This window comes from Lepeophtheirus salmonis, chromosome 9 (genome assembly GCF_016086655.4).
Source record: "Lepeophtheirus salmonis chromosome 9, UVic_Lsal_1.4, whole genome shotgun sequence".
NCBI classification, from domain to species: Eukaryota; Metazoa; Arthropoda; class Copepoda; order Siphonostomatoida; family Caligidae; genus Lepeophtheirus; species Lepeophtheirus salmonis.
In genome coordinates, this window is record NC_052139.2 from 14,476,569 (window position 1) to 14,491,877 (window position 15,309).

General features: G+C 34.9%; 1 protein-coding gene across 1 annotated transcript in view; it reads right to left on the bottom strand.

Annotated features, from left to right (window-relative positions):
- Positions 1-9,148: 9,148 nt before the first annotated feature.
- LOC121124403 (protein sax-3) overlaps positions 9,149-15,309 on the bottom strand; it is a 224,532-nt gene continuing 218,371 nt past the window's right edge. The window contains exons 4-6 of the mRNA XM_071890895.1: positions 13,938-14,941; positions 13,108-13,863; positions 9,149-10,015 (exon numbers count right to left, since the gene is read on the bottom strand). Coding sequence (XP_071746996.1) covers positions 9,560-10,015; positions 13,108-13,863; positions 13,938-14,941 — 2,216 coding nt within the window. The 3' untranslated portion in view covers positions 9,149-9,559. The remainder of the gene's footprint in view (positions 10,016-13,107; positions 13,864-13,937; positions 14,942-15,309) is intronic.

Genomic DNA, 15,309 nt, shown 5'->3' on the forward strand with positions numbered 1-15,309 from the left:
GGAGCACCTTGTCCACCATCACCCTGTCCATGTTCAAGAGGGTGAGGGAGGAGAGCCTCTCCTGGTCCATGGTGGTCCTCATGTGGTTCTTGAGCCTTCTGAGACAGGAGAATGACCGCTCCGCCTCACAGCTGCTGATGGGCATTGAGGCCAGGATAACGATCACCTTGTATAGCTCCGGCATCAGGCGGAACACTCCCGAGCTTATTAACTCCGCAGCAATTTGTGACGAAACCATGTCTTCTGTGTCAATATCTGCCTAGAGAAACATAAATTTTAAACATATAATGCAAAATGAAACATTATAATATTAACCTTGAATTGCTGGAAGATTGCATGGTCTGACTGGAGCTGCTCGAGTTCAAGTCTGTAGTGCTTGGCGACACGCTCAATGACACAGGTCTCCACTTCACTGTCATTGACGATTGCAATGAGATCCATTGTGATGTTTGTATCGTCGGTGGCAAATCTGCTCTCAAGCTCTAATACAATCTTATTGATTGCAACATCGAAATGTGTTTCACGGAAGTAGGATTCAGTTGTTCCTTTCCACTTTATTCTCCTTGGAATCTTCACCTCCTTGAATTCCAAATCAATTGAGTCCTCCTGGTCAAATACTGATTTCATCTCAGACGACTTCAACTCAGCAAGTTTCCAGATTGATTCAAAGATTTTCTCATTCTTAAGATCTTCAAGAGTCCTAATCACTAGGTTGACGTGTTTCCGGGCCTTTGTTAGGTCAACCTTTCTGCCTTGAAGTTCATCTGACAAGTGTCTTCAACAGTTCAATGCCGAAAACAAATTCGTGACTAAAGATGCTGTTGAGCAGAGAAGTTGCTGTTGAACTCGACAATGTATCTTTATCTTTTCTCATAATTATGAGGGTCTTCATGATTCTGACCATCCCTAGAGATACAGCGTGTACAGCATCGTAGCGGAGACTCCAGCGGGTAGCAGAGGGTCATCACCTTGGCATGCTTCATTCTTGTAGATTGCTGACCTCTTTGGTGACCCTTCAATGAAGTTGTATAAAATTTGTACTGTCCCCATTGTATTTCTCAACAGGGTTATGTCTGAGAGAAGATCCTTGACTACAAGATTGAGGACATGGGCGTAGCAGTGGATGTAGACACACAGTGGGGCTGCTTCCTTCCAATGTTTTCTCTTAACTTCTTTTTCTGCTTCTTATGATCAATTTTCACTTGATACTTGCAGCTGGGCTCATTCTTATGGAGTTTAACTTTGTGATCATTAAAGTTGTCCTTCTGTATTTCCTTCTGACAGATAGAACAAATCACCAACTCTCTGTTAAAATGCGTTTTCCGCTTCCCGTGATACATTTCTGATAATTAATAAATTACTGCAACAATCCACTCTAAAAAGTACATAACTATTATTTATGTCCCTTTTAAGCAGTAATAATTTAATTTATCTTGTATTCAATGAAACAAATTCTCACGCTCTTAAATATTTCAAGAGTACTCCATACGAAAAATGTTGTGTGCGTCTTTTTTTTTTTTTTTTTTGGCTGTAAAGTACTTCACATTTGCAACCAGTAACGTTAAACGTAATATCTAACTCAAATATCCACTCAATGTGAAGTACTTTAAATCCATACGAAAAATGTTGTGTGCGTCTTTGTTTTTTTATTTTTGGCTGTAAAGTACTCTTGAAATAATTGCAGTAATTTATTAATTATCAGAAATGTATCACGGGAAGCGGAAAACGCGTTTTATATTCAAAGGTTCAATCATTTATATTTATAAAATGACAGGCAATATTTGAAAGAGATATTACGGTAAATTACAGGATTTGAATTCAAATTTCTGCGATGAATTGAGATACCCGAGAGTGTTAACTGTAGTTTAAAACCTCCGTTTTATCTATCTGACTTAATTTGGCCCCAATATTGTCTTAGAGATATAATTTATTAATTTACTAATTCTATAAATGTGCCGGTGAATTTTGGCTACTTTCAGTACAATTTGTGGTGCCTCCAAAGGATTAATCAGAATCATTTTTTCATTTAAATGAACTATAATTTATTGGAAAATGTATTCCATGTTCAATTTTGAGAAAAATTATCTAGCTTCCTTTTGGGGTGGACGTACTACAAATATGTAATTTTATAATAATGACTCAGAACTATTATGAGTTGGTCATAAGTTACATATATATAATAGATTTTAATAATTAATTATGACTTAATTCATCTATATTTACATACCTATATGATTGGTGGACGGTTGAGTAAGGTGGTTGTTTTTTTTTGGTCCGCTGAAGCGCAATACTGACGTACGGCCCTGATCACAACTTATTGATGGCTAATACATTCATAAGTTTCTGAACATAATTTATGTAGTCGTAACCGAAGAACAACAATACAAACAACCTCTCACTGCAACGTTATTCTTTACTCTGATTACATTGATTATTCACGAGACAAAGTAATGAACTATCATGACTAGTGGCTTTGCTCTTCCCAACATAATAATTTAGACTCTAGAGATGTTTGGGAATTGTGATTGTATAGACTACAGAGCACGTTTGATCGTTGTGAAGGGGGGTAATTTATAGATGAGTTAACCTTTAAGTTTCCTAAATTAATAGTAATTAATACCTATAATTTATAACCATTTAACAAAAAAAAAAAAAAAAAAAAAAAAAAAAAAAAAACTTTAGGAAGCATTAAAAATGTGGTTCATGCGAAATTTCAATATATCTATTAATAAAACATCATGTATTACGCAAGAGGGGAATAGGAATAGGATCAAATATTTTTCTGCGTGCTATACATTAGCCGTCATAACATTCCCTTATTCTTTTCTAAAACTTAATATACTTACTCCCTTGAATGTACTTTGAAAGTATGGATGAATATACTATTTTTAGAGTTCTTTCAACAGTTGTAATAGATGAAAAAATGTAGAATATATTGTCTTCTCTTAAGTTACCATAGCATTTTGAGGATTGAGAAATGGATACCAAGAAATCTCTAATGGTGAATTCCTTCAAATATGTAATAGAGATAGTAGTCCTCTCTGCATAATCGGAAATGCTTATATACTAGTAATATAGCAAGGTTAGTATTTCTATTAACCTTGCTATATAGTATAGAGGGTAACATGGAGACCGGCCATAAGTTGGATAGATGCTTCTCTTCCAACTGAAATATAAACATACCTTTAACTTTATTCTACTGAAACTGCAGAATTTTAACTACATTCTAAATTCTTAGATGTTTTAAAGTTCTTCCACCTTTGAAGTACTGGAATGACTCAAAATCGATTAAATTATATATTAAATTACAAAACTTTGGGCTCTCAAATAAAATCCTTTAATTATTCGGATTATGTCACTAACATAGGATAATTTTTTACTTTTTTAAAAACAATACCTAAATACTAAATTTTTCTTATGTATGAAACTCTCTGATAGAATATTTTTTTAGATAATAAAATCCTTTATGGATATCAAAAGTCTAAAGAACAGATAAGTACATAGTTTTAAATTGATTTAAGTGGTAACATATTCATATGGGAATCGGATATGAACGTCCCATAAGGTAATCAATTAGTCATCATTAACCTTGACTAGAATACAAAGGTATATCATTAAAAAACTCATAAGTTTCTAATTAATGTATCATTTAAGGTTAAACATGAAATAGATGCCAATGTATCTTATCGAAACAAAGCATAGAAAACAAGTTTAGAATAATTTCTAAACATTGTGACCATAAAAGAGATGGAGAGGACTCGAGTCTCTAATTCTCAAACCTCTAATGAAATATGATTCATTTTAAATATTAGTGACTTGAGTAGATTATTTCACATCAAATCCCACAATCTTTCATCTCAACATATCTAAGAAAGCTCGCCCACGGACAATATACCTTGGGATTACTCGCCGTTTATATATAATATAAATTATTAGGGATTATTTAGTATGTATTAGAGTAACACTTGTTAAAAAATTGTGACATTTTCCCCTTCAACCATGAAAAATGTTCATGCATTGACCTGAGAAACTGTCATGAAGCCTCTTATAAAATCCAAGAATTTACCTTCTACGTTGAACACCATGTACTTTACCATTGGCGAAATGTTTAATAAAACAAATCATTTTTTTTTTTTTGCAATCAAGGGATTAGTTCCCGTGATATGGAGTCCATAATTACTGTAATTTTGTCTAAATATTTCCCTCTAAAACCGTCATTGTGTGCATCAGAGTTTTTTCCCTTCTAAAATGGTAGTAATAGAGGCTCCGATATCTAGCGAATCAATCATCTGATAGTAGAGAAGGAATGATTTGGAGTTTCCAGGTAAAATTCTATATGTATACTAAATTTAATCAAAGCTTGAAGTAGTAAGGTGACAAATTTATTTTTATTTCGGCTATTTGATATGAAGAATGCCCTAAAAGTAATTCAAGTATCAGAATATCTGTATAAACTTACGTATTTTTTTATAATATTTGTAGAGAAGTGAAAATGTGTGCATTTTTAAGCGTGTGAGGATACAATAGTGCAATTTGCTAGTTCAAGTTAAGAGGAGGAGTGAATTTTTACAAACCGAATCAAGGACTAATAGAGAAAAGGACTCACAACAGCTGTTGACTGTAGTCCTTTTACTTATTTGCTCATTATTATTTGTGACTGTATAAAAGTGATACCATAACAATAAAAAGAAAAATGAATGAAGAAAAAATAATAAATTCATTGGATTTGATGGAGTGCTGTAAAGAGCTGCCTCCATTCTTTCTCCAGACCTTCTCTGTATTAGTCTTTTGCCGGATGCACTCATTTATTACGCCGTTACCTATATGGTATCACGCAACTTTTCCTAAAAAAGAAAAAGTAATTGTAGTTAGCCAATTCTTCAATCTAACTATGGAACTATTGTTCAAGAATTGTTTACAGCTTAAAAGGAGCTCATTTTAATTCAACCCATCAACGCTCAGAACACTGATTAGGAGAAAAGAAGCATAAAAATCGACAGCGGAAACAAAATAGAGAGTAATTTTCTTTTTGTTAGCAAGGTAATACCGTGTAAAATTTAAATCCATTACTTTTCGAATATATGGCTTCAGTAATGTGTATCTCGCGTTGTATTGCGAGAAACTGATGTACACTAGATGGCGTTAGAAAAATATAATTACGTACCAAAAAAACTTATTAGACAGTTGTGTGATTGTTAGACTGAATATTGTTTTAGAGGCCGTTAAAGATGGCCAATAGTAAAGAGAAAATACGCCATATTTTATAGTTTTTCTTCAAACAAGTCAAAAACGCTAGTCAGAGGGCTGAAAATCTGAATAGTATTTATAGTTCTGATACTGTACTACCCAATTACGTGGTATTTTTATTTCGTCGATTTTGTTTTAGTAATTTTGATATCAAAGATGCATCACGCTCTGGAAGGCCAATGTCGAAAATGTGGATAACATAATGGACACTGTCGAGTCCTGCCGTCATTATAAACACTGTTTTGATTGCCAAGAAGATAAACTTGATTTAAGATAAAGATGGATTGCTTATTAATTTATTTTTACTATACCTTATATTTAAGAAAATGAAGGCTTGCAGAGGGCGCTCTAAAATTTGAGACGTTTTTCAAGTACCGATATTGGGGACGAGACCGACGACTTTAAGTCCTATATTAAGGAACCATACAACACTACTTATAAAAGCTTTTCCTATTATTGAGTTCTTCCTCCCCTGTGACAGCTTTATTTCTTTTATGATTTGTTTTCTTTGAAATCCCATTATCCATTAATTTGGATTAAAAGTACTTTGTAGACAGAATGGAATCTCAATCCCTGTAACTAAATATTATGTACATACTCTATGGGTTTTTTACAAAGAGTATGTACATGGATTTGTAACTGATTATGTTCCTTCTTTCTTTAATTCAATATACAGAATGAGAAAACTACTTTTGCTAGATTAAAAAGTTTATATCGTCATTTACGTCCAAACAATTTTAGAAACACATAAATTCTAATTAACGCATACTTCTTCTCCCCAACACACACATTTGGTTGAGCTGAGATGAAGTGAAAGGAGAATGAGGGAGGGAGGGGGAAGGGAGTTTGTTTCTTGTGTACCATAGAAGTACTTATCAACTATAAAGATATCTACTTCAAGTCCTATCTTGATCAACATAACAATTACGGAGAGAAATGAATATATACTAAATTAATATTTGCAAACATACACCGTGTGTAAACACGGGTGTAGGAGATGAAAGGGTATTTTTAGCGTGAGAGGTTTTTTGTTATTGGCAACTTAAAAAGTATTTTTTCTTATTGTCTAAAGCTGTTATCATTATTCTTTGATTCCGTCGAAGGGATCATCAAAGTGCAAAGTGTAACCACGAGTGTGTGTGTGTGCTTATGAATGACGGAGACGAACACAATGGAGCTGTTTGATAATTATAATTGTAATTGAGAATTAAAAAAAGAGGTAATCCCTACCTATATCCTTGCTTGAGACAGAGTAGGACATCTGTTTATTTCCCTCATCTCGTAGATGCTTTCAGCTAATTTAATGAAACGACATGGCAGCTTAATGCTTACGAATACCCCCAATGCAGGAAAACTATCAATAATTGGGCAGTTTATATTGTATATATTGAAATTCTTCAAAAATGTCATTCAGAAATGGCTTTTCTATACAAAAAAAAACTATTCTCAAATATTTGGGGTTCCTCGTGCCCAATAAAATAAATTTTCCTCCCCTTCACCTATTTGTGTAAAGTCAAAATTCATATTTTAACACGGCGTTACCTAACACACATAGAAATTTATACTGGATCTGGTTGTCAACTGTGGATTTTTCTGCTTGTATTCTTCCTATCCGTGTTCTCAACAACATCGGTTGGTTGAGTTCGATTGAACTCTCGTTAAGATGCAAACAATTTCTAACAATCATAAAGTAATATTTCCATAGTTGGATAAAATTGGCTAATTGCTAACAACTAATTTTGTGACCTTTTTCAAGGAAAGGTTGCAAGCTAAAATTATGGTAACGTCGGTTTAAAATAGTGATAACTAGAGATGGGTTTTTTGCATGGACGTTTCGAGCACCTGGATAACAGACAAGAAAACGTGCGCTCCAAGGGATGGCTTAGAAGTTCACGAATATGTTATTTTTTTATAAAAAAATATATTAATACGGTTTTTCAATACAGATCGTATGAGTAAAAGTGTATAAATTTTTACTCATAATAGGACAATTAATAAGAATTCAAGACTAAATAAGCTGCAATATATATATAGTTTACATTAATTATTTCAAAAAAGATGACACACCAGAAAAATTAATGTTCATAACTTAAACATTATCAAATTGAAGTTGGGCAACCTTTCTAGATTTGAGCTTGTTTTCAGATGATCTTTTTCTGCCTTCCTATTGAGTTGAGAAACCAAATTTTTGCCTTCACGTTCAAGAGGATTTGAGACATCTTGCTAAAAATACTTGCCCATCGGGCAACTATACTATAAATCCGATTTGACAGAGGGTTTTCATAATTAGAGTATATTTGTTGTAGATGAATTCAGCGCTTAAGCTGGTGACTGGTATAAGTGCTACCAAATCCATGTAGTTTCCTCCAAAGGATTTGATCATAAATGTAAAGACTGTTTTAGTTGTTTGGCCCAAGAACTTACAATAACAAACTCGACTCTTTCTGCGGAGTAGACCTAATTATAAAATTGACGTTACGTTCTCTGCTGTTAAGGGGATTGATCCTTGTTCCAAGATATTTAACTATAGATGGCAGTAGTACAGTCTCTACGGTAACTGCAGTAGTTACGTGGGGCATGGAACTATAAGGAAATTCGACTTGAAAATTTGATCAGAGAGGGCCGTACTAATATTTTATCACAGAAGGCAAACAGAGAAAAGATAAGGTGAACATCTCCATCTATTGGGTTTCTTGAAGAGGAATGCCATCTGTTCTATGATAAAATACAATTTTGAAGAATGAATTGGCTCCAAGTCTGGGGATGCAAGTAATTTGTTCAATAAGCCCATGATGATTTCATAAGTCTCTTCATTATTCAAGAACTCTTTTGATCCTAAATACGCAGCAATGTTGATTACTTCAGTTATTGATTTGATGACATTAGCCATTGTGGTAAGAGAGTGGGATACTGAACCATTGCTTAGCGTATGATCCCTATGAAAAATTCGAAAGGTAAGGTTTTCTTGGATTTCAAGGCTAGCCTTAATATCAAGGCATTCAGTCACTTCCAGCTTAACAAGGGCCAATTTGGGGTATTTAATTAATATAAATCCCGGTAGTAATGTTTCAATTAACAACTTATCATAAAGCTCGTTAACGGTTAGCGCCTCTTTTTGCCAAAGCATTTTGGCCTCCAATGCTTCTTGCCAATCGTTATCGAGCTGGAGTCGCAGACTACAAGTGCATTCTTGGGTAACTCTAGAACAAGACAGAGGAGAAGAGAGGTAGAGCTGAAGGTTTGATCACACTGACGGGACTGCATTCTTTTTCAGTCTCCTGAAAAGTTAAGCTATGCAATTAAGTGCATATGTCAATCCTTGAATTAGTAATATATATTAATTTTAAATTAACTAAGCCTTTTACACAAAGCTTGAACCTGTTTTTCAGCTGGTGCCCATGACAACCCTACCTTAGTTCCAGTTGCGGATTAAATTGACAACTAATGTCCCATTTTTGGTCTACGGAATGGGTAATATAATCCGATTTCATGAAATTGAGGCTGCACAGTCTTGAATTCTTAGTAATTGTCTATATTTTTCAATTCACAATGAGAGCCACTTTCTGCCTTGGTACAACCCTCTCCCATCTGGGTTCAAGGACCAGATTATGAGGCACATTAAAACCAGGAAAACTATGATAAAGAATCTTAGGATTTTTGAGGGTGCCATTATAATTTTGACAACATCTGGGGGCACAGCACTTCCACCTTATAACTTTAAACTTAACAGTCACGATTGGAACCCTGAAGCTATACATAAGTATACTATCTTTCACTACTGAAAATAATGACTAATCAATTTTAAAAATTAAGACTGCCTGTTTCGAGATTTTGAAGGGAGAAAATGAATTACTGCTAAAAAGACATTTAAAATAACAATTTGATAATAAAAATCAAAACATTGTCAAAAAATTGTATTATATTTCGAGGAATACTTTCTTAATAATATTTTGTTTTATAAAAAGAAAATAAAGGAATACAACTAAAAATAGAGAGACATTTATATAATTAGGCAATTTCCCTTAGAGATGCATCAAAACATCTTGAAGCAATGTGGAACGTCTGATATGTATGTACTGCATACTTTAAAATACTCCATAGAATACTTCATTTTATCTATATAAAATAAAATATATAATATTTTGTATTTGGGAGTAAAAATTAATGCCTAGGACAAAGGCTCCCTGCTCTTTGAGTAAGAGATGCTTTGAACACATCACTAGATATTGCGTAATTGAATCGTCATTAGATAGAATAATAGTGATAATAAGACATCTGACTATGAAAGGGTGGGGGCGGGGGGATCTGACAGTTACAATTGATCTTCTTGAAATAGGTTTTGATTATCCGAGGAGGCATGATGTGTAGCCCATATTTCATCATTCAAAATAATTGAGCCTACAAGAAGAGCCTCTTCTTCCTCTCCTTGAGCAGCAACAGAGGGTGGAGGAGGATAGGAAGGAGGTGGGGGTATGATATCCAGCAGATTGATGCAAGTCTTTGGACCACCTTCCAGAACATGACGCTTCCTTTTCCCCGCTGACATGGATTCATGTAAACTCCCCAGACTTGCAGCTGCGGATGCTCCTCGGCTTGCAACAAGGGTGTATATATGATCAGAGAGTTCGGGGTCCGTTATTGAATCACCTATATGTATAATATCTCCGTCTTCTATGAGGCTATGGACAGATAAGGGCTGGAGACAATCTTCGGAGTTAAACGCAGGACGAGTGTGACGATGACGGCGGCGTCGGGTTTGAGTTCCTCGCTGGTCATTCAGACATGGAAATAAATAAATAAGTTTATGAGCAAGAAACAAGCAAATAATAATTAAATAAGATATTAATTGGGAACATAAATAAAAAAAACAGCAATACACAATTTAATTATTTTCAATTGCCAACTCATACATGTACAATGCAATTTCTAATGTGTAGTTTAAATATATATATATATATATATAGGACCATGTATGTATGAAATTTAATTGTTTAGCTTAGCGCCCACTTTACAGACATAACGACATATACATATATAGATGAAGATGCGTATACAGATATAGCTACTAACAAAAGCAGGAACCTCAAATCCACATATCATATTTATGGATAAGAGGCATTTACACATTTATCATATCATAAGAGATACATATTATACACTCACACACATCCACAAATACATATAAATCTAACTCAGTAGGCAGTATTGTGCTCTTAAATTGTCTGAAAATGACTTATAAATTTGACTTATGGTTTGTACCCATACATGTAACATTTACGTACGTAGAAGTCCCACAAAGGCAATGAAGGCTATAAGTATCCTTCAAACATATGTACGCTGGGTCGTTTGAAACGTTTGTGCAAAGTCCAAGAGATGGCACTACTGGCTCGTCTCGAGTTTATGTTTAGTTAGTAACATCCCTTAGAAGAGCACATACCAACTTTCAGCCAGATCGGTCTATTTCTTTCTGTTTGGCATTGGTTTGAATCGAGGAATCAGCCAGGAAGGATATGCTATCTGGAAAAGGGTAAAACTATTACAGGTCCATATTATTCATCGTTATTGGACCGTTTGAAAACGGAGCTGCAAGAAAAAAGCAGCCGATTGGCCCACAAAAAACTCATTTTCCATCACGACAATACACAAGCTCACACCTCAGCAGTTGTGGTCGCAAAATTAATGGAAATAGGATTCCAACTCGAGATACCCACAGTACTAACAATCTCAAGCACCTTCCCCCTTCTGTCATCGATCCCCATATCATGGCATGGATTTCATCAATGATTTCTGGAGTAGTAACCTCAACAGGGCCTTCAGCATCATTTGTGCCCATATGACCACTCCAAAAATTTGAAAACACTTGTAAACTGCTATAATCCAAGGTGCAGAGTCCTCATAATGTTTATCAAGCTTCTTTTTAGTCTCATGAGGCGGTTTGCTTTTCATAAAGTAATGTTTAAACAACACAAAAAATTATTTTTTGTCCATTTTTTGAAAATCACTTCACTTCCTCGATTCAAACGAATGCCAAACAGAAAGGAATATACCTATCTGGCTGAAAGTTGGCGTGTGTTGTTCCAAGAGATGCTACTAACTAAACATAAACTCGATACGCACCTGTAGTGCTATCTCTCAGACTTTGAACGGATTATTCAAACGACCCTCGTATGTATTGTATATATTAGTGTTGAGAATGGGTCCAATACCGAAATCTCAGACAGTAAAACGAAATTTTATCATTTTCAAATCATGAACAATTTTTTTCGTTTTCAATATATAGGCCATGTCTTTATCTACTATGGACTGATTCCCCCCACTCATAATTTAGGAATGGTACAAATATTGTTTATCTAACACATTTAACTTTATATGACGTTATTATATGTAAATATTCACAATTTGTGTAAACGCACATGACGTCATCGGCAATTCTTTTATAAAATCGATCTAGAACAGTGGTTCTTAACCTGTATTCGAACTAACCGTAAGGGTTCGGTGAGACAATTTTAGGGGTTCGGCGGAAATCAAAACCCACATGATTTGTGACGATACTCTCCACTTGAAAAATTAAGAAGGGTTCGGGGGTCAGTACCTCTGACAAGATTAAGAATCAGTGATCTAGACAGTATTTTTGTAAGTCGAACCCAGACTGAATGTAGAACGATTTGGAACCAAATTGGCACATGACTATAAGTTAGACTGCACAAATACCTCTTCAACTGGAGACGATAAAAAAATTGACTCTTGTAAAATTTGAGACCTCTCATGTCTTTTTAAATGAGATACATTCTTTTTTTTTTAATGGGTCGAAATTGGCCATTTTTAAGCCTCATTTCTTACGTCACAAATATGAGTTAAAAATAGTAGAGTTATTAGTATTTGATTTATCTGTAAAAAGTATAGTACACCTTGTTTTTAATAATTTAAGATGTGCACAATGATTTAGGGTTTTCCTATTTTATCAAAGATAACTTATGGAAGCATTGTAGCAAAATGTAACGACCTAGTTGAAGTGAGAGCTGTTGAACAAAAAGCAGGAAAATGATCTCAAAAATCATATTCAAAAAAAATTCAAATGAACAATGCTAATGTTGGTCCTAATTTCTTCAGTCCATTCTAGGACAGATTAGGGGGGCTGTCCTTAAATATAACTGAAAAAATTAATTCATAAGGAATAAACATCCCAATGACGTTAATATGGATCGAGTTTTCTCTTTTTTAAAGACTAAGAAGTAGGAAAGGACCGGACCAGACCGAACTGAGTTGGCCCCCCTAGGATTTTTTTAGTGGACTGGATCGCAGTCTTTTGCTTCTAATAGAAAAGGCATTTGTGCATGAAAAACAAATATTAGTCAAAAACAGGACAGTCTAATAGTGACTGAACATAACTTTTTTTTCTTCAAAAATACTCGAAAGTTCGAGTAGTATGAATAAGCGGTTTTTTTTGTATTGCATTTATGCTTTCCTTTTAATTTATTGTACACGTAAAAAGCTCACCATTCAAAGACGATAAATTTCCATTCGTCCGTAAATCATGAGAAATTCTTATGCATTATCAAATGATTATAATGAAAGTGACATAATCATAATGCATCATCCATTAAGACTAAGAGCACACATGAAAGTGTCGATTGTTTGCAGGAAATGCTTTGTAATTCCTGTTGTACAATATGCATACATATTACATTACATTGAACAATAAATTAATTTCCCTTTGTCTAAGTGACATTGAAGGAAAAAAGAAATAAACAGACTTTCATCTTTGTATATTTTGTCCTAAATCCTTACATGACAAAGAGGTCAAAGGACGTCCTACTATCAATCAATTGAATGCGCCAAGAATGGGGATGAAAATCATACCTGAGCTACTTTTTTGAAAATTCTTCTATTGTCCACCTCTGTGGTCGCGTATGGACTCAGTGGAAGCTCGGCTGGATCTGTTTCGATGAATCTACCGGTTATACTATGCGTAGATCGATCAATATAAGCGTAATCTGAATCTGATTCGGAAGAGGAACTCCCATCAGTTAACTTGGAGGAATGTCTTTTCTTTTCTAAAGATCGTTCTTTAGATGAGGATGATGAGCCCTTTTTTGATTTGGACTTTTTCCTCTCTCCGAAGCTCAAAAGTTTGGTTTCAGACTTTATGGACTCTTTGATGGGGTCCCATCGACGATTAATCCACACTGTTTCAGTTGTGGAGGCTGAAGGAATCATTTGAAATTCTCGATGGAGATCACTTGATCTTTTAGAGGGCGATTTTTTGTCATATATTGCAAGCCCTGCTCGAGTTATTCGGCATTGTTTTTGCTTGTAGATCATAAGGCCCGCCAGCCCAAATAAAACTGTTATCACACAAATAAAAAATCCCAAGAGCCATATGGGTGAGGAAGACGATGACGATGTCGAATCCGATACAGCTGCCCCCTTGAACATGGAAGATGGCTCTGGCTTGACTAGAATTGATTCAGAGAACGGGCCAAGGCCTTTTGAATTATATGCTGCGACTTTTATCTCATAAGTGTGGAAAGGTTCCAAATTGGACATCATTACCCAATTTTTAGATTGTTCCAGACTTTGATTAGAAGCAATTTGACCATTTTGAAGAATCATTAACTATTGATAAATTGAAATAATTAATTCAAAAAATTAACCATGGTTACATTCAAAGATACGAATAAAAAGATTACCTGATATCCACGGAGCTGGCCACGAAGATTTTTGATTTCTAAAGGGAGCCAAGTAATATTTACAGAACTTCCATTTATTGGAGTCCACTTGAGATCCTTTGGTTGTATATTTGGAATAGACTCTAATGTCCAAGCAATGTAAAGAGAGGACGGATGACCAGAAAATCCTCTTTGAAATGGCACTACAAGAAATTCATATGGAGTGTATGGCTCTAATCTATTTACAACATAACTTGTAGCACCAGCATGCAAAACTGTAATAGAAGTAAAACCAGCTGGCGAACCCCTTCGGCAACGGTACAAGATATAAAATCCATCAACCAAATCTGACGTAGCATCATTACTGAGTCTCCAGGTAACTTTGATTGACGTAGAAGAAAGACCCTTTATCTTGAGAACGTCAACCTTGACTCCACGAACGACAATGAAATCGTTTTCCATAAATGAAGATCTCAAGTGAACTGTTGTGCGAGCAACTGCGGCTCCCGCATTATTAACCACTAGACATATGTAATGAGTCGTATCTTGAGTGGCTTTGACGATAAGAGTTCCTTCAGCAGAGACTTCCAGAGTATCGGTCCGATCTCCTGGAAGTAGGATTGTTCGGTCATCTTCTCTCATCCATAAGAGAACAGGCTCTGGGCGTCCTTCAGCAGAGCAATCCAATTCAATTTTTGAACCAAGTGCAGGGGCTGTTACAGTTCGAGGAGAATGAACAGTTATAAGAGGTGGCTCAATAACCCTGACATAAGCTGAGGCAGAAGTGGAGCCAATGGGACTTGTCGCTGTACATTTATACATCCCTTCTTGAGCGGGATGAATATTCCTAAGTTTTAGTCCTTGCCCAGGAATGGTTTGTTCATAGTTTGTATCGATGTCAGATCTTTCTCCTTTAGTCCAAATGATTTTAGGAGAGGGGTCTCCATCTCCAACACATTCAAGAATGATGTCGTTTCCAGATATGACTGTCATATTCCTTGGAGATTGAACAAAGCTCGGAGGTCCTACGAAATAAAAATGCATAATAATAAATCATAAACGAATACAAATTGAAATTGTTAATGAAGGAAAGTCATCTTTATAAAAAATAGTAATTCATATACCGATCAAATTACGACCGATCATTTAAAAAAAAAAACCTATTTTCTATTGCAAAAAAGTAAGGATTATATAAAGTTTTTTTAAAGTTATAAAATGACTACGGCTGTGCCGTTTAAAAATAATTCCAGAAACCCCAAGGGAAACGAGTATCTCAGACAAGGAACTTCTTATTGGGATAATTTTTCTTTAAGAACATAAATATATTGATATAATTTATAATGAGGTCATTCTTCTATAATCTTTTTCTGCATTGGTATCTATAGGCAATGAA